The sequence below is a fragment of the Haliotis rubra genome, unplaced genomic scaffold (genome assembly GCF_003918875.1).
Source record: "Haliotis rubra isolate DU_JTF1 unplaced genomic scaffold, ASM391887v1 Scf456, whole genome shotgun sequence".
Classification (NCBI taxonomy): domain Eukaryota; kingdom Metazoa; phylum Mollusca; class Gastropoda; order Lepetellida; family Haliotidae; genus Haliotis; species Haliotis rubra.
Genome location: NW_025767142.1, coordinates 820,727 through 841,571, shown reverse-complemented (window position 1 = coordinate 841,571; position 20,845 = coordinate 820,727). Strand labels below are relative to the sequence as shown.

The window sequence follows — 20,845 nt, the reverse complement described above, 5'->3', positions numbered from 1 at the left end:
CATGCGCGATAAGTCTGTTCTGAGTGATGGCCATGGTGATGTGGTTTGGGTTCTTCTGTTGTAGGGGCGGTGGGGTAGCCTAATGGTTAAAGCGTTGGCTCGTCACGTCGAAGACCCGGGTTCGAATCCCCACATGGGCACAATGTGTGAAGCTCATTTCTGGTGTCCCCCGCCGTGATGTTGCTGGAATATTGCTAAAAGCGGCGTAAAACCAAACTCAGTCAGTCAGTCAGTCTTCTGTTGTAGGTACTCAGTAACACCACAAGCCATATGTGCTCTTGAAACACAATAGGTCATCCATGTCGGCATCCAAATGACACGTTCGTGAATAACATGTAAAGCAGTGTTCTGCCAGTCACAGTGATCGAACACCACACCGTAACTGTGCCACTTTCAAGACGATCGTTCAGTCTAACGTCAACTCTAGGAACACGCTCATTCCGTTTACGCCACATTATGTTGCATCTCCCAAAGAGTCCACAGTAAACCATCATTCACGAGAAAACATAATGTTTGCCAAACGACTTGGTCCAGCGCAACTGCTCTTGGCACCAAAGCCGTCTTGCAGTAATGGCGGTCTGTCAATGGTGAGGTAACAGGTAGACGTCGAGCCTTCAGGTTCCATCTGTGTAGCCGATGACGAATCGCCTGTCCACTTACTACTCCTGTAGCTCTGTAAGGCTCATCTCCAGATTGAGAGGCACAGTCTACTCAAGAGCCTACTCATTATATATGCTCCACTACAGTACTACACATCACTTGCTTGATAACGGTCCTAGCATCTACACCGAAACGTCGCATATATTGTAATAAAGAAAGTACAGGCAGACCGCGTTAATCCGAACATTTCCGTTTTTCAGCAAAAACGTTCGGATGGTGAAACGTACGGGCTTATGAAACGAACCATTATGCACACCACTACAGTAGAGTTACTTCCCCTTTGACATACCGAGGCAAGAAAATAAGAATGTATACATGTATCAAATGACTTTATTACAGTTGTATACATATTCATAGAACTATCCCTGTTGTTCATGTTCATTACGCCGACATTTAAATATGACAGTAACTCAAAGAAGGCTTCACAGTCATTCTGATGAAGGACCTTGTGCGCCAGTTGTCGCCCTTGGTTGACCTGATCGGTGTCTTTCATCAACGTTATTTGTCCGTCGATATCGTGATTGTAATCTGTAAGTTTAGGAGCCCGTGCGTCAATGCTGTCTTGTTCCAATTTGATCGTAGCCTTTCTTGATGTGCTTTTTCAAACAATATCAAGACAGATTTCAGTTTGTTTTTATCATTGAAATGTGGGGCGGTGGGGTAACCTCGTGGTTAAAGCGATAGCTCGTCTCGCTGAAGACCCGGGTTCGATTCCCCACAAAGGTGCAATGTGTGAAGCCCATTTCTGGTTTCCCCCGCCGTGTATTTGCTGGAATATTACTAAAAGCGGCGTAAAACTATACTCACTCACTCATTGAAATGTACATCAACACACTGACTTGTCAATCATACAAAAACAACACTATTGTGAAATGAATATAAATGGCTATATGCTGGTTAGGACACGTTTTGCGATATTTTATTCCGTGTGTGTTTGTGCGTGCGTGCGTACGCGCGTTTGGTCGTGTATGTGTTACAATTGATTCTAGGCTTATAACATTTTTCCATATGCATAAATCAGACTGTGCTATACATGTACACATAGAATGCATTTCAATGCGATAAGTACTACCAAAAATTTCGTTGACTTTCACAGCGAAATAAAGTCTAAGAAGTTTGCACCCTATATGAAGTGCACATTGTATGGGTTGATTACGTCAGCACTGACATTACTGATGAGGTTTGAACTGCAATGACTCGACTCAGTCTGATAAGGATTGAGAGTTACGTCCCTTGTACTAGAAAAAAAACTCGCTTATGAAAAACCCACTTACCTATTTATCAAATAGTTATGGTAGACCGTAACGGACGGTTGCAGAGAGATGGCGTCTATTGGGAGGCTCGATGACAAAGTTGCACTAGTGACAGGTATGTAAGCTTTCATTGAGTCCCTGCTTAGTTTTAAAGATGTATAAATTTTCATTGAAGACCTAGCACAAGAAAAAGCAGTGTCACCTGACGAGTTGTTTTGACACACTCCCCTGCATCACGTACCTGTGAGTGGAGCTTAGGAAATCGCTTGACATTGTTATAAGGGTGTTATGTAAGCTTATACATTTATTTGGACATGTAGAAGAAACAGCCTTCTTACTGAATTCGTCGATCGTATCTGAAATGCTATTTTTTTGTATTAGTGTGTTTAGCTGAATAAAATGTTAACGAGGTCGTCATACCTGTCAACTCTCACGCATTTGGCGTGAGTCTCACGCTTTATTGACAAATGTCACGCTCTCACGCCTCCAAATAATAATCTCACGCATATCTGGTAGCCAAAAATAAATTCAAAATTAATACGCATTTTCGTTCGTTTTTGCGTAAAGTTGAACATTGAAAGAACGCCTGAATGAACGAAGTACTAAAACGATGTTCATGCGAATGATTCGGCTTATTATCATTTATTAGCATGCATCTTTTAGTGTCAAAATAATGCCACCAGAAGGCTCCAAATGCTCCTGAAAATCACTAAACTTCATTTTCGGGGGCGGGGGAACCCCGGCTGGACCCCGGCTTATTTTTTTCAGTCTCACTCCAAACCATCTTTAGGGGTTGACAGCTCTGGGTCGTTGGCCTCCAAAGGGCCGTACAGTGTTGAACGGAAAGTACATGTCGTTTGGGAATTCGAAACTCTGAAACCAGAAGGCATAGCATTCCAAGGTCCCCTTTAGATGATCTCATCCTGTATCTCATCCTGTAAAGAGATAGTGTTTTTCAACTTCAATTCACAGAATTCCGATCCCACTTTCAAATAGGCGGGTCAAGCTCCTTGTTATATCTAGCGCTGTGGAATTTGAGATGTTGATGACCCAATTCCTGCAGTCTGGATGTGAGGCCTAGTTGCGTTGTTCACTTTGGACGCTAATACGATGGTATTTGATACTGACATACAGCTTGTTCAGCTTGACTTGATCAAGTGAATACTAATGTATTGCGTGACCGTGTCACAACTGGTTGGGTTGACTATTGTGAAGGGGTGCACTTTTGTCAGTTGATTGTCAACATCTCCGAACAGCAATGTTCTTACTTTCTTTAAAAAGTGTTGTTTTCCGGAACAAGTTCTGTAACGAATCCGTATGTGCATGATTTGCAGGAACGCAACATTAATAACATTCTCTGCTCCCCTATTTAATGAAGTTACCTCGACCTGCCGTTTGTGACATTTGAAGCTGTGACAAGCTGAACAAGCTGTACAGATGATGTAAATGTACATGTTCTTCTATTATATTTAGATTGGTTCAATAATTTACCACGAAATTCTCATTTTTTGTATGTGCGTGACCTTGACATTTCTTAATCACTGTATATAATTCTCACATCCGATAAATGCTTATAAAGAGACATTTTTATGTCCTATTTTTTCTTTTACATCTGGGGCGGTGGGGTAGCCTAGTGGTTAAAGCGTTGGCTCGTTACGCCGAAAACCCGGGTTCGATTCCCCACATGGGCACAATGTGTTAAGCCGTGATATTGCTGGAATATTGCTAAAAGCGGCGTAAAACTAAACTCAGTCAGTCAGTCAGTCTTTTACATCTGGTGTATCTTTTATACACTGACAAGTCTCTTCTTTCGTATCTTTCCGAGACAAGGGGGGTACTTGTAAGATATGTCATACAGGCACCAACGATTGTGTGTGCATGACACAATTCGCTATCTTGCACAAGGAGAAACATCAGGATCAATATCTGGTTAACAAAATGACTTCACGAACAATGGTTAAACGAATTATTTATCAGGTGCAACTAAAAACAAACTATCATTTTCAGGTGCCAGTTCCGGTATTGGTGCCGGCACAGCCATATTGTTTTCTCAGCTGGGAGCCCGTGTCATCATCACGGGGAGGAATGAGGAGAATCTGAAGAAGACAGCAGAGCAGTGTAACCAGGACAAGTACAAGGTGAAGGTCATTAATCCGTCGTTCACTGTGTATAAAGCCCCATTCACATGGACACGTTTACTCATTTGTGTATATATACTTACATAAGTGAATGTACTTACTATGGCAAGTGAAGGTGAGTAAACATGCGCCTGGAGTAAATGGAGACAAGGAAAAATATATTTGCTACACCTAAGGAGGTCGACTAAAATATATATTTACTTATAAGTACAAATGCTTATTGGGCAGATTTTAAGCTTGCGTATGTAAGCATTTTATAGTCATGATACTAGAAAATCACCGCAGCAATTCTAAATGTACAAGATCATGCCTACACACATTATAGATAAACCATAATTAATTAACAGACCACATGAACAAATCTGCTTCAAATAGGTTTCCAAAGATTATGAGATCTGCATTATAGTTCCTGTGCACGAACTTCCATCTTCATCAGTTGCAGTTTGCTTGGAGAGCTTTAGGTAGTGGCGATGATATATATGATCTGATGGCATGATATCAAAATTATTTAAACATTCGTCAGACCTTATACCATACCTAGAAATAGTATTTGATATCATATTGGAAAATGGTACTTTCCCACATTGTTGGACGATTGGTATCATTGTTTCAATTCATAAACATGGGGATGTAAATACCCCAAATAACTATAGAGGAATAACATTACTTATATTTAGTAAAACTTTTACTCTTATAGTTGATAAGAGACTTGTAAGCTGGGAAGATAGAACGGATAAGATAAATGAAATCGCAAGTTGTATTTAGAAATGGATATACCACTGTTGACACCATGTTTATATTACAAAGTATAAAACAAAGATATTTGAATTCAAAAGGAGGAAAATACTATGCCCTATTTGTAAATTTTGCGAAAGCCTTTCATTCTGTATCAAAATATCCACATTTGAAAGATGACAAACTTGACTGTTTTCAGAAAGAGTTAGTAAGTAAAGCTATCAGAAGACTCTATAGCAAAAAATAAATTCCTTTCCTCATTTTTCAAAAACACATGGCTACAGAACATTCGTTGATTATATCCAAATATCAGTTATAGAAACTTGTGCATAAATTTGGGTTTTGTTACAAAAAGTAAGTGGGGAAAAAGACATCGTGCGATTATTACGCAACACACTATCAGACAAAACGCCGAGAAGGATTCGAATCAGTGTTTTGCAATGAAACCTGAGTGAACGGGCCACATTGCAAGCACACTGTGAGTACACAAAAGAACCATGCAACAGGAAATTGCCATCGGGCAAGGGTGTGTGACACATTGTGTTACAGGCGGGTTGTAAAGGTGTGGGCTTTCTGCCTGATTGTTCACTCCTGTACAAGTCGAAATCCAAAGACCCCAGATATTACCACACTGGAATGAATGGTGACGTTTTCTTCCATTGGGTGAACAACAGTTGATACTAGCACTACCTCAGAAATGTTTAATCAGTGAGTGAGTGAGTTTAGTTTTTCGCTGCAATCAGCAATATTCCAGCTATATGTCGGCGGTCTGTAAATAATCGAATCTGGACCAGACAATCCAGTGATCAGCAGCATGAGCATCGATCTGTGCAATTGGGAACCGATGACATGTGTGAACCATGTCAGCGAGCCTGACCACCCGATCCCGTTAGTCGCCTTTTACGACAAGCATGGGTTACTGAAGGCCAATTCTAACCCGGACCTTCACAGGTCCAGAAATGTGTAATTGTTATGGACCACGCACAGTACCATAGCGTGCAGGATCCAGAGGCACAAGCTCCAACATCCAATAGTGGGAAAAGTGATATGGTAGCATGGCTAGAAAAACAAGATATTCCGTTTCCATCAAAAGCAACTAAACCTGTTTTGTATGACATAATAATGCGCAAGAAAACACCACCAATCTTTAAGGTAGATCAATATTTCAAAGCTCATAGCTATGAAACTTTACTTTTAAAGCCTTACCTTTGCGATCTCAACAGCCTAAAGTGGAGATGAAAATAGTCTAGTACTATTTCCAAGGAAAGATAACTCCGAGTTTCCAAACATGGCAGCCTGGTTCCCTGGGTCTGTTGCGCCTGCGCTAACGTCCGACACTGACCCAGGCAACCACTGCCGAATGGCGGCCTTCACTGCAGGGAGACGCGCCATACATTTACTATAGGAAAATCTGAGAACGGGTGGTTATAATTTTTTCATAGCATTTTCATCGATACTATGGCAAAGTAACGTCACCAGAACAACACCCATCGTTCCATCGTTTCAGGGTAGGTTTAGCGGATATATTTTTTCGATCGCCTTGTGAAATTACAAGGTAAAGCGTTTAGATCATATGGATGATGTTAATGACAGGGTTTGTCATTCTGATATTTAGCCTCTACAAAACAACATGAAACAGTTAACATATATAACCAATATCATTCAGAAATGTTTATGATTATAATAAACAAGGATTAATCAAATGATCTATATACAAAAATGCACACACATATACAGCTCAAAACAATGAATTTGATTTATTTTTTAATTTTGGGTAATTTGCTCTGTACTTGTTGACCAGTTCACTATTGTGATTATATTTTTTCTTAATCAAAAGTTTATGGTGTGTATCTTGAAATTGTGTCTTTATATAGATATTGGGTATTGTGTTAACACCTAAACTTTTTTTTGGACTAAAGCACTAACTACTCTTGGTGCACAGAGTAAAATGGCTGTTATGGCATTGTACAGATGTCAAAAGAAAGTTGAAAATAAACCATGTCAAGATTAATTATGATATTTAATGCTATGATTGTTCCTATAGTGTGTAATGGTGCAGAAGTAAGGGGGACCTCATACTGTAAAATTATTGAAGATGTATCGCATAAAATGTGAAACGGTTTCTCAAAACAGCAAAAAAAAATATGGTTTGGGGAGAATGTGGCAGAACGCCTCTCCAACTTGTGCACACCACAAGCCCTGTAAGGTATTGGGGGCGATGGGGTAGCCCTAGTGGTTAAAGCGTTGGCTCGTCACGCCGAAGACCCTGGTTCGATTCCCACATGGGCACAATGTGTTAAGCCCATTTCTGGTGTCCCCAGCCGTGATATTGCTGGAATATTGCTAAAAGCGGCGTAAAACTAAACTCAGTCAGTCAGTATAAGGTATTGGTGCAGGCTACTGTATTTGGATGAACGCAAACTGCCTCGCCAATGCCGTACCTCATATTAAAAATATTCTGTTTAGACTCATTCATATTTAGAATATTCTGATTTGAATATGTGCGGTTAGCACAAGATGTGAAGATATTTATTCGCCTTTTGAGACAAAGATCATTTGACAACCTACAACAATCAGGGTGTGGTTCCATCAACAGTTGATCTGATTCCTTCTATTAACAGCATTTAAAATCACTGTTAAATTGGAATAGAATCTTACACTCCATATCCCTGTACACCTAAGACTATCCATGGCTCTTTTAAGATGTAGTAGGTTTAAACTTCGAGTCGATTTTGGAAGATACACAACTGTCCCATACACTGAATGACTGTAAATATTGTATATTAAGGGGAAGATATTTTGTTGAAGATGAGTTTCATATGCATGTATTCCTTGTATGTAGGCATTACTCAGCCATAAGAATTATGTATGGGTCTTAAACAATTATATATAAAGTCCCACACTGTAACATTTTTTATTGGATCGATGATCATGCTGTTGATCTCTGGATTGCCTGGTCCAGACTCGATTATTTACAGACCGCCGCCATATAGCTGGAATACAGCCGAGTGCAGCCTTAAACAACAAACCAACCAACATCTTTTATCGGAATTCTTTCATCTGAAAACTTCGACAGACGACAAGACAACTTTGCTGTTGTATATAACTCATGTCTATGTTTATATTAAACAGCTAAGGAAATTGTAATACATTGCTTCATTGGCATGCGTGTTTCATGCAATCAAAGATAGTCTTTATTAAACTGTTTGTTTATTGTGAGTGTAATACCAACAGGTTTCAGAACTGAATGTACCCCATTCCCCAACCCTCTCCAACCCCAGATATAGCTACAGTGTTTTTATGTAACAGGAAATGGACACATTATGAAATATTAATAACTGTTTTGTACTAAACATGTCTTTAACGAACATGATCCCCATTTGGGAGTATTGTGTATCAGTGTGTTTTAGACAATGCGCACTTTCCTTTTTATGAGTCGGCTTTTTCAAAACAAGCTAAAACACACAGAGTTATGAATATTTCATAATGTGTCCGTTTTCCCTCTATATACAAAACTGTAGCTATGTATGGGGTGGGGAATGGGGTACATTCAATGTTATATATAAAGGTCCGATGTGTAATCAACTTGCCAGTAGAATCACGCAGATGTTGCCATATTGTGACTATTGTTAAACTTTTTAAGATCAATGCCTATTGCATCGCCGTGATCATCCCAATGCAAAATGGAAGAACAGATATGGGTGTTATATTGAAATGATATATGCCAAATGAATACAAATAACAAATAGGCCATATTCTTCTGATATTATTCCATTTTTGAAAGCACATACATTCTTCTAAAAACATTGTTGAATTAATCATTTATGTGTTTAAAATGTATTAGAAATAATTATTAGTAATTATATAATGTGGTAACAACCATTTTTAGTTACTATTGGGCGTTCAGTGTATTTCCAACACACAAAACAGGAGAAATGGGGGCCAAATCATCGAATTACACGTCATCAAATTTGCTAAAATAAAGATGCTAACTATGTTCAATCAATATGGTCGTTCAGATCCATGTTTTATGTGTACGATTTCGTGGCAATAGCGAGCTGACACGAAATATCAAAGCACATGTCGGTGATGAAAATAGGGGGGGGGGGGTCATTGTTTACATATCGCCCATGTAACGACGATTTTCGTGTCTCGAAACTGCTTAAATAACGTGTTCGTACACTGAAAGTAACGATGGGTGTTGTTCTGGTGACGTATACTTTGCAATAGTATCGATGAAAATGCTATGAAAAAATGTATGGCGCGTCTCCCTGCAGTGAAGGCCGCCATTCGGCAGTGGTTACCTGGGTCAGTGTCGGAGCGTTAGCGCAGGCGCAACAGACCCAGGGAACCAGGCTGCCAAACATGGCTACTCCAGCAATATCCCATATCCCGTGGGCAAAACAGTTATAGAGTCATTCCCTTCGTAAAAATGTTTCAGTGTTGAAAGTTGCTGATCCTTTAGCTCAAAGTTTATGCTTAAATTGTGCTTTGCATAGTTTCAAAGTTCGACGGTGCCGCCATTTTTATGCTTCGAAATGCGTTTTACTACGAGCGATTTGATTGGTTTGACACGGTTCTTGAGAATAGTGGCGTACTATACAGTCATGTACAGGTATGAGTCTTCTTGTAAGTCACGGAAAGAGGCGAGTAGTTACGAATGCTCATCCCAGTATCACAGACCTATCAGATTGCCATTGAAATTAACGTGCTTTCCACAACATTCAGAGGTTAGAGAATAATCAACCGTTCTTCAATTTTCAATATCAGGTGTGTGAACTTCAGGTGTCAAAAAACGTGCAAAAAGTGATTAAGTTCATTGTGCACAAAGTGCACGTACCACGGGCAACGCGTGACATCAAATGCCATGCAAAGTGCTTTGCTACTTGTTACTTTTGGATTATTTTTATAACATATAAGAGGTTTTGCCACATCAAATAGGTACCGACAAATTCAGGTGAACAGGGATTCAGGTTTAAGGAATGGGTATATACACATTGGAAATCCCATGTATTTCATATTTGTAGAACTGGAATGCCAATATAGAGTGATGAATACTTAAACCATGGAACATGTAGTAACTACCTTGTACAACGTATTGGCCATGTACAGGCGCTTTGAGCCCATCTCTGCGTAAACCGTTAAGAACCCTGTAGCTACAATATTGGTAGCGATCTAATTTCCTGTATATGTCTAACACAGCCGGTGCTGCTGATTGGTGATTTGACTAAAGAGAACGATGTACAGCGTATCGTGGACGAAACCATAGCGGCCGCAGGCAGGCTTGACATATTGGTGAGTGGAAACTGTAGGCATGTTGAACATATTGGTGAGTAGCAGCTGCAGGCAACTTGGACATATTGGTGAGTAGCAGCTGTAGACAGGTTGGACATATTTGTTTGTAGCAGCTGCAGGCAGGTTGGACACACTGGTGACTAGCAGCTGTAGACAGGTTGGACATATTGGTGAGTAGCAGCTGCAGGCAGGTTGGACATATTGGTGAGTAGCAGCTGCAGGCAGGTTGGACATATTGGTGAGTAGCAGCTGCAGGCAACTTGGACATATTGGTGACTAGCAGCTGTAGACAGGTTGGACATATTGGTGAGTAGCAGCCGTAGGCAGGTTGGACATATTGGTGAGTAGCAGCTGTAGACAGGTTGGACATATTTGTGACTAGCAGCTGTAGACAGGTTGGACATATTGGTGAGTAGCAGCTGCAGGCAGGTTGGACATACTGGTGAGTAGCAGCTGCAGGCAGGTTGGACATATTGGTGAGTAGCAGCTGCAGGCAGGTTGGACATATTTTTGACTAGCAGCTGTAGACAGGTTGGACATATTTGTTTGTAGCAGCTGCAGGCAGGTTGGACATACTGGTGAGTAACAGCTGTAGGCAGGTTGAACATATTGGTGACTAGCACCTGTAGACAGGTTGGACATATTGGTGAGTAGCAGCTGTAGGCAGGTTGGACATTTTGGTGAGTAGCAGCTGCAGGCAGGTTGGACATATTGGTGAATCGTAGCTGTAGGCAGGTTGGACATATTGGTGAGTCGCAGTTGTAGGCAGGTTGGACATATTGGTTGTAGCAGCTGTAGACAGGTTGAACATATTGATGAGTCGCAGCTGTAGGCAGGTTGGACATATTGGTCAGTAGCAGCTGCAGGCAGGTTGGACATATTGGTGAGTAGCAGCTGCAGGCAGGTTGGACATATTGATGAGTAGCAGCTGTAGGCAGGTTGGACATATTTGTGAGTAGCAGCTGTAGGCAGGTTGGATATATTGGTGCGTAGCAGCTGTAGGCAGGTTGGACATATTGGTGAGTCGCAGCTGTAGGCAGGTTGGACATATTTGTGAGAAGCAGCTGTAGACAGGTTGGACATATTTGTTTGTAGCAGCTGCAGGCAGGTTGGACATATTGGTGAGTCGTAGCCGTAGGCAGGTTGGACATATTGGTGAGTCGTAGCTGTAGGCAGGTTGGACATATTGGTGAGTCGCAGATGTAGGCAGGTTGGACTTACTGGTGAGTCGCAGATGTAGGCAGGTTGGACATTTTGGTGAGTAGCAGCTGCAGACAGGTTGGACATATTGGTAAGTCGTAGCTGTGGGCAGGTTGGACATATTGGTGAGTCGCAGATGTAGGCAGGTTGGACATATTGGTTGTAGCAGCTGTAGACAGGTTGGACATATTTGTGTGTAGCAGCTGTAGGCAGATTGGACATATTGGTGAGTCGCAACTGTAGGCAGGTTGGACATATTGGTGAGTAGCAGCTGTAGACAGGTTGGACATATTGGTGAGTCGTAGCTGTAGGCAGGTTGGACATATTGGTGAGTAGCAGCTGTAGGCAGGTTGGACTTACTTGTGAGTAACAGCTGCAGGCAGGTTGGACATTTTGGTGAGTAGCAGCTGCAGGCAGGTTGGACATATTGGTGAGTCGTAGCTGTAGGCAGGTTGGACATATTGTTGAGTCGCAGATGTAGGCAGGTTGGACATATTGGTTGTAGCAGCTGTAGACAGGTTGGACATATTTGTGTGTAGCAGCTGTAGGCAGGTTGGACATATTGGTGAGTAGCAGCTGTAGGCAGATTGGACATATTGGTGAGTCGCAACTGTAGGCAGGTTGGACATATTGGTGAGTAGCAGCTGTAGGCAGGTTGGACATACCAGTAGACGAGTAAAAGCTGTAGGCAGGTTCGATATGCTAGTGAGCAGAAGCTACAGGCAGGATGGACATATTGGTGAGTAGAAGTTGAAGGCAGGTTTGAGGTATTGGTGAGTAGCGTTTACAGATCGCCGTCATATAACTGGAACATTGCTGAGCGCGGCGTCAACAAATAACACAATTGCCGAAACATTAAATTTCTGTTTAGGTTAACAACGCAGGGGTGTTTAGCACTGTCAGTATTGAAACAACAAGTCTTGAGGACTTTGACAAGATATTCAACATCAATGTCAGGTGAGAATATAGGTTTTCAGTTAACTCGCAATAGGATAGACCTTTCTTCAGTGATGTCGAGAACCAAGATGTTACTTTTACATTGGCCAACACTATCTTTCCCATCTTGCAAAATACATACATGAAACTCATTAGAATTAACCACTGTTACGAGTTCAACCACATTATTTTAGGAATACCAGTTTGGTCATATAATGTGTTAATAGCTTGATCATGAACATTTAACTCAAATTGGAACGTTGATTTGATAAATGAAAATTTTCTTGAAGTTTTACGTATTTACATTTTCAAGATAGCATAGACTAACTTTCAAGACAATTTGCAATTTTATAATTTGAATATTTTCAAGACAATATTTCTCAATAATATTTCGAATAATTAACTTGATTTTTAAGAGAAGACCTCAAATTTTAAAGAGAACTTGAATTACATTATCAGCATTTAGACCTTTATTTATCAAAACTTGTGCAGCAGGGGCGGATACAGCCTTTTGAGAAGGGGGCACTACTGAGAAAAAGGAGGGGTGCTCATTTCATTTTTACCCGAGTTTCAATGGTCATATAACAAACTTTCAGCACAACACCCTCTTTCCCCGCCCCCTCTCTGGATCCGCCTATGAAGACAGACAGATGATTGGCAGATTGAAATATAGCTCACATGGGTATTGGTTTCATTCACAAATTGCTGTGCTATGTTTTGCTTGCAAACTTTTTCGAGCAGGTCTGTGTATAATATAACAATGCTGTGTGTGCCGTATCTGGTGAAGACGAAAGGCAACATCGTCAACGTCTCCAGCATTGCAGGACTCCGGCCAGTATGTCAAAACATTTATATATGTCTCTGTTATATATTAAGATTGTATTTGTATATGTCCAGGGATTCTCTCCGATTTTTTTATCTCTGAGACAAATATCTCCCCTTTTAAAAAACCAGTGCAACAATTTGAATTGTGAATATACAGTACAACAAGAAATTATTGAGAATTTAAGATTGTAATTTTTTTTATTCTTTTCTCTCATTACTCACGTATTAAATGTGAATATTAGCAGAACATAACTCCAGATTCAAAGACAGTTAGTATTTTGTCAAGTCACCATGGGCAGCAATGCAGGCTTCAATGCGGCGAGGCATACTACTGATCAAAGAAGTTAGAAAGTCGTGGTCCATGCTGTCCCAATATCGGACCACCTCTTCTTTCATTTCAGCAATATTTGTCAGATTTTTCTTATTGACACTTTCCTTCATAAGTCCCCAAACATTTCTATTGGATTTAGGTCAGGGCTATAGCTTGGCCAATCTAATAATGTCATATTTTGGGTCTGAAACCAGGCCTGTGAATGCTTTGAACGATGTTTTGGGTCGTTGTCCTGTTGGAAAATCCAAACATTTCCATAGAACACGTGAGCAGATGAAAGTAAATGTCCCTCGAGAATATTTGTGTACCGCTCACTGTTCATATTCCCTTCAAATACACAGATGGGGCGTTGGCCCTCACACAGATATGCCACCCCACACGTTAACTTTCGGACTGTACTTTGGGCGCTGATACAAAGGTTTTTCAGTTTGTTTGGTCCAGAATTTCAGTGTACATGTATTAGGAAACAGCCACACAGAACTTTCATCTGAGAAAATCACATTGTCCCAGTTAAAATGTCTATGCTGTAAGCACCAGTTCAACCTTCGCTCCTTTTGTTCAGGTTTCATGATCGGTGATGGAGTTCCTCGACTTTTCTGCCAACCCATTGCATGCATCTCAGTACTAATTGTCTCCTTACAGACAGCCACAGTTCTTCTATCAATCATATCCAGCCTTAAGTTTCCTAAACGCCTTCGTTTGTTTTTAGAAACAAGAATACCAAGCCGCCTCCTGTCACCCACAGTCAATTTTCTGGGCCTACCTGCGCCTCCCTGGTGCTCAATGCCATATCCATTTGCAATATAACAAAGGGATGCCTGTTCTACTTGAAATCACTTTAGCTGATCTGATGTCCTTGTTATAATACTCTAAAATCAACTTCCTCTTCTCTAAATCATCCATACTGAGGAGCACTGAAAATGTCGTCTGCTAGCAAGTAAACAAAGGGGATAACCCTTCACAAACTAATGAAAAGGATTAACGGAGTTGCCTCTCTTAGATGAAACCAAGCACTTGATAGCTGGTCGAGGTTGTTTTTATGGTAGAAATCAATCAAACATGTTCCTAAAATTCTCAATAATTTATGGTCATACTATATATCTAATTGTCAAATATGTTATATCTTCGAACAGTAAAAGTGTTTATTTATGACTTGAATTGTGATACAGTTGTTTAAAGATATATTCTTGTGAGTTTTACTTTCAAACTCGTATTATTCCACTGTTACTATTCTATGATAATGAACATTGAATACTGCCAGTATTTACATTAATTATGCGTTCTATTACATAGCATCAATATTAGGTCTCCAGCTATTCAGGACTGCGTGCGGTATGCTTCGATATTCTATTCTGTGTTCTGTAATAATGTCTTCAACGCGATAAAGATCCATTTAGAACTGATCTTCTGCAACCAATGTTGGTCCTATGAGGCGTTGGACCGGGTGGTCAGTTTCGCCATGCATGCCATAGTATCCTTGTTGCGAAGCTTGATTCTCTGGATGTCAGTCACTGGATCGTCAGATAGTCACATTAAATATGACTGTAATATTAGCAGATAGTAGCATTGGTATTACTGTAATATTGGCAGATAGTGACACATGGTATTACTGTAATATTGGCACATAGTGACACATGGCATTACCGTAATATTGGCAGATAGTGACACATGATATTACTGTAATATTTGCAAATAGTTACACATGGCATTACTGTAAAATTGGCAGGTAGTGTCACTTTATATGTCTGTAATATTGGCAGATAGTGACACATGGCATTACTGTAAAATTGGCAGATTGTGTCACTTTATATGTCTGTAATATTGGCAGATAGCGACACTTAATCTGACTGTAATATTGGCAGATATTGACAAATGGTGTTACTGTAATATTGGCAGGTAGTGTCACTTTATATGTCTGTAATATTGGCAGATAGTGTCACTTTATATGTCTCTAATATTGGCACATAGTGTTACATGATATGACTGTAATACTGACAATTAGTGATACATGGTATGACTGTAATATTGGCAGATAGTGACACTTAACATTACTGTAATATGAGCAGATAATGACACTTAGTACTTACCTTTTTCAGTTTCCTGACATTTTGCCGTATAGCATGTCAAAGAGTGCTCTTAACCAGATGACCAGATGTGTTGCACTGGGTAAGTACACTTGCATTAATACTGCGTGCATTTGCCAGCCTCAAATAGCTTCCAGTATGAAAATTAATCGCTTATTCAGGATCTGCAACAGCTCGAATCCCCTACGCATGCGCTTCTAAAATGGCCGCGGAGCTATCTCCTACTGGCCCAAAAGTAAAACGATTTAGACTGGGGTCCATGGCGAACCTTTGAAATATTCATTGTTGATGACTACTTTGAAGATGTGGAGCAGGCTGAGAATGGTGGGATGTTAGTTGCCCATTTCCCAAATGACCCAAATGGCGTTGTCCACTATCAAACTCAAATTTACGCGTGCCTCCAACTTGGTGTAAGCGACCTTCACCAGCGGTTGGCGTGATTGTAAGTGACAGAAAGTTAGCACCTCGTTTTAGAACATTGGGAAAGATTTATCTTATGTAGGTATTACATTATATATTGTTTATTACATTATTTATTTTATTGGGAAGATTTTATCAACAATTTTTCAATTACATCCTGAATGAAAAATAAGAGAGCACTATCTTATTCTGTTCACAGAAATGGCGCCCAAACATGTCAGAGTTAATGCCGTAAAGTAAGTTCGTATATCATCATCATCATCATCATCATTATAATCATCATCATCATCATAATGTATTATAGGGTTAGTAGATTGGTGTTACGTCGATCATATGTTGTCGGTTCTTATTATGTTTAACATTTTTCGTGACCGAAGCCTACACCTACATACACATACAGACACACGTACACGTACATAGAAATGCGCGCACACAAAAGCGCACACACACACACATGTATACGTGTAACATTTTTCATCACGTCCCTACTCATTATAATAAATAATTGACCACTGGGCAATATTCAAATTGATATTCTATTAGGACATTATTTTGAATATTAAATAGAACTGTGCCCCCCACAAATAACCCCACATCCTCCCCTGTAATCTCGCCAATCAAACCTTCCATGACAGAAGACTAATGCCGAATCCTATGTTTACAGCCCAGTGGCGACTGACACCGATATCTTCAGACGTGCTGGATTTACTGAAGAGGACAATGCCAAGGTAAACTTGCCTTCTTAATTAAACCATGGTTAGAGCGTCGGCCCGGAGAGCGGAAGGTCGCGGGTTCGATCCCCGACCGCGTCATACCAAAAGACGTTAAAATATGGTACTTGTTGGTCCCAGCCTGGCGCTCGGCATTAATGGGTACAACAAGGACTGGTCGGCTCGGAGTCAGTATACTGTGTCTGAGTGGGGTATTCATGCTTCACTGCGGCATGATATCTCAGTGGGCTAGCACTATAAACCCAGCTTCAGTCTGGGCTAGTACAAGCAGCCGCACATACACATACACACGCATGCACGTCGTCATATGAGCGAAATATTCTCAAGCACGACGTTAAACCCAATTTCACCTCACCTCACCTCTTAATTAAACCTGCACGTGGACGGGTAACTATTGGGTGGCTGTTGTAGCTTTGGGATGGCCTGGTCAGCTGTTTTAAACGTTACGGTAAATATCACAAATTTTTAATAATATTTCAGTTATATCGCGTGCCAACGAAAGCCATAAAGAAAATGTTGGAAAATCCACTAAGAAATGTCAATAACTTTCATTCATGTGCACCTCGGTTTTATGTTCAGGGCCCGGTTCTCCATTGTGCTGAACAGTGCAAGGGCCCATTCCACATGTACACCAATAGCTCAAAGACGATCGTAAATTTAACATAGATCTCAGACAGTCGTGGTGCTTAGCAATAGGTTTGTGGTTCACCAGCTGCTGTACAGCGGGGAATACGATGTTGACTTCATGAATACTTGCTCATAGAAGGGCCCGGAATCACATAACATTCGTTTAACTGCAACTGACATAGCGGGTTGACCCGATGGCGTCATCACACCGGAAGTCATGAATACTTGCTCATAGAAGGGCCCGGAATCACATAACATTCATTTAACTGCAACTGGGATAGGGGGTTGACCAGATGGCGTCATCACACCGGAAGTCATGAATACTTGCTCATAGAAGGGCCCGGAATCACATGACATTCATTTAACTGCAACTGGGATAGGGGGTTGACCAGATGGCGTCATCACATCGGAAGTCATGAATACTTGCTCATAGAAGGGCCCGGAATCACATACTATTCGTTTAACTTAAAGCTAGCCGCAGTTATGGAGTGTGTGAGCGGGGTTTGCTCTGGACGGGGTGAGGCAGGTTTCCGACTTCCAACGTTTGGATGAAGCAGCGAAATGCGGGATGTACGAGGGATGGCTGAAAAACCTTGGAGTTTGATAGCTTTTTCCAACCAGTCGCTGCGGGATATACGAGGGATGGCTGAAAACCTCGGAGTTCCAAAGCATTTTCCAACCAGTCACTGCGGGATATACGAGGGATGGTTGAAAACCTCGGAGTTTGATAGCATTTTCCAACCCGCCACTGCTGGATGTACGAGGGATGGTTGAAAACATCGGAGTTTGATAGCATTTTCCAACCAGTCACAGCGGGATATACGAGGGATGGCTGAGTTTGATAGCATTTTCCAACCAGTCACAGCGGTATATACGAGGGATGGCTGAGTTTAATAGCATTTCCAACCAGCCACTGAGGGATATACGAGGGATATACTTTATTGCGCATAAGAGCAATCCGGAAGTAGACAGTGTTGCTGTGATAATATTAATCACTGGTTTGTCTGGTCCTAGCTGGAATATAAAAACGTCGCCGTCATATAACTGGGGTGTTCACGGACAAGTTTGGTTTGTTGACTTTTTGACAAATATTTTTTGAATTTTATAATTTGAAATGAGTAGTCTGAACAAGAACACCAACGCTGTCATGCAAGTCACTTGAGAATTTATTTCATCTTCCAGCTCCTCGAACAATGTAAGTCAGTACTCGCCCTGGGTCGAGTAGCAGAGGTTATTGACGTTGCCAACCTCATCGCCTACCTGGCCTCCGACAGCGCATCGTTCATGACGGGTAACACAGTTCCCGTTGGATTTTTTCAGTAATAATTCGCAGTGAAAGGTCAACGCTGTGCTGTATATATCAATCATATATGCCTCGCACTTCTTAGTAATAACCCAATTAAAACATGTATGTCCCATGCGTCTTGCCTATGATACTCCAAATGCAGCCATACATGCCCCATGCCTTCAACACTCCTCAAAATCAGATGCGCCTTGCTTTTTGCCCCAAATCCCGCAATTCCGTCATATCAATGTCATGTCTCTTGCCTGTAATTCCACAATGTGTAGTCAAATTTGCCCCATGCCTCAATAAGCACTTATATGCCATGCTACTCGTCTAAACGTGTGTGAAAACCGTCATATATCATCCAATGCTGCTAAAATTATTTACATCCAATCATATATACTCAACAACAAAAGTTAAGGACCCCCCCAATTTTCAATATGAAAGAATTGAATACAGGTCCTTAACATTTTTGTTGAGTATTTATCCCATATATATTTCCCAGGTATGTTTCCCCGTCTTCAGTAACTCATCTTTGTTGTAAAAGGCGGCTAACGTGATCGGGTGGTCAGACTCGTTGACTTGGTTGACACATGTCATCGTATCCCCACTGCGTTGATCGATGCTCATGATATCAATCACTGGATTGCATGACCAAATGTCATATAGCTGGAATATTGCTGAGAAACAAGAAACAGGAAGACAAGTAAAATATAGCATTAAAAGTATTTCAAAATATTTCATGTTAGATTCGTTGAGGGCATTCCCAAATGTGATGCATCACTGAGCAAAGTGATGCAACTTCCATTGGGACTTGAGCCATATGTACTTTGGTTTATTTGAGCGAACACTTTATTTACCTTTGCATGTGTTTGTGATTCATTAACCCATGGCATACTTATCATAAAGTCGGAATCGTACAACTCTGTTTTAAGCAGATTACATATGATATTGAAAGAACTCTGTAGCTTATATTATACCCATAAAAAATAGGGGAACTTCGTTTTTAATTTACTATTGAAAAAAATTGGAGATATATCGGAGCCAATTAATGTTGATATAATACTAATGAATATTTTGAGAGTGCATCACCACTTCCAGTTCCTTATGACCATAGTTGTTTGTACAATAATCACTCTTGAAAGATGATTCGTCTATGACGTGAAATTTGCATGTGTACGATTTTCATTTTCAAGCAAGGAAACGGCTGGAAACAAACACTTACAACTGTGTGATGCAAGATGATTGTCAAAATTAATGGTCTGCAGTGAAAACCGTCAAAATCAAGAATGACACCCCATGCACGTGTGTGTGGCTACTGCGTTGTGAACGTGCATACCATGCGTTGTGTTTAGGGATGGTGATAAAGAGAAATGGTGGTGCGATCATAAGATGTCTGTCTTTGAAAAGTTTGCTATCGCAAATACTTATCCAAAATGAAAGTTCAGGTTCCCCTACTTTTTGAAGAGTGTATGATGATATGATATGTTCATTGGTTTATTTTGGCAAATACTTCATTTGCCTTTGCGTGTGTTTGTAATAGAATCCACAATAAGGACAAGATGAACTCACTTTGTATCATTACTATTGAATAGTGACTGTTAATACATGACATACGTATCATAAAGTCAGAATCGTAGAATGGGCTCGGCTTTTAGAATAGATTACTAATGATATTGTGTAGGTTATATTATGACATATAGTATCATTTACATAAGAATGTTGGAAATAAAGCTAATTGTATTTAATTGAACAGTAATTATGATGTGTGGGAAGTAATGAAAACAAGTTCATTTTGACCACATTGAAACCCTAGTGAACAATTCCTGTACATTCAAAGAGTGTTGAATTCAGTCAGTTCAAGTTTCTTTTCCTTGGTGATTCTCTCTATTGTAATCGAATATACAGAGCATGACCAGTATCTAACTTGGTATCTTACAGAACACGCGAGATGCTGTGGTCCAAACCTACAAACGTCATCTCTTGTATTATAAGGCATTAGCTCGAATATAGCCGCAGAGCAATTTGTATTTTGAAGTGGGAACTGTTGGTAGACGCATCAAAGATTATATTTTGAAGTGGGAACTGTATGTAGACCCATCAGGGATTATATTTTGAAGTGGGAACTGTATGTAGACCTATCAGGGATTATATTTTGAAGTGGGAACTGTATGTAGACCCATCAGGGATTATATTTTGAAGTGGGAACTGTATGTAGACCCATCAGGGATTATATTTTGAAGTGGGAACTGTATGTAGACCCATCAGGGATTATATTTTGAAGTGGGAACTGTATGTAGACCCATCAGGGATTATATTTTGAAG

General features: G+C 40.5%; 1 protein-coding gene across 1 annotated transcript; it reads left to right on the top strand.

The window, feature by feature from the left end:
- Positions 1-1,982: 1,982 nt before the first annotated feature.
- LOC124290077 (3-oxoacyl-[acyl-carrier-protein] reductase FabG-like) lies at positions 1,983-18,855 on the top strand. Its single transcript, XM_046726766.1, has 9 exons — positions 1,983-2,028; positions 3,921-4,051; positions 9,989-10,081; positions 12,153-12,238; positions 12,959-13,052; positions 15,470-15,539; positions 16,077-16,113; positions 16,542-16,605; positions 18,418-18,855. The coding sequence occupies exons 1-9, from the start codon at positions 1,983-1,985 to the stop codon at positions 18,556-18,558; spliced, it is 762 nt and encodes a 253-aa protein (XP_046582722.1). The 3' UTR covers positions 18,559-18,855.
- The last annotated feature ends 1,990 nt before the right edge of the window (positions 18,856-20,845 follow it).

Bases quoted from the DNA above. Each gene is read 5' to 3' on its own strand.
- LOC124290077 (XM_046726766.1), top strand. From the start codon at position 1,983: ATGGCGTCTATTGGGAGGCTCGATGACAAAGTTGCACTAGTGACAG. The intron at 13,053-15,469 runs GTATGTCAAAAC...TACCTTTTTCAG, and splicing joins GCATTGCAGGACTCCGGCCA to TTTCCTGACATTTTGCCGTA. The intron at 16,606-18,417 runs GTAAACTTGCCT...TTCATCTTCCAG, and splicing joins CTGAAGAGGACAATGCCAAG to CTCCTCGAACAATGTAAGTC.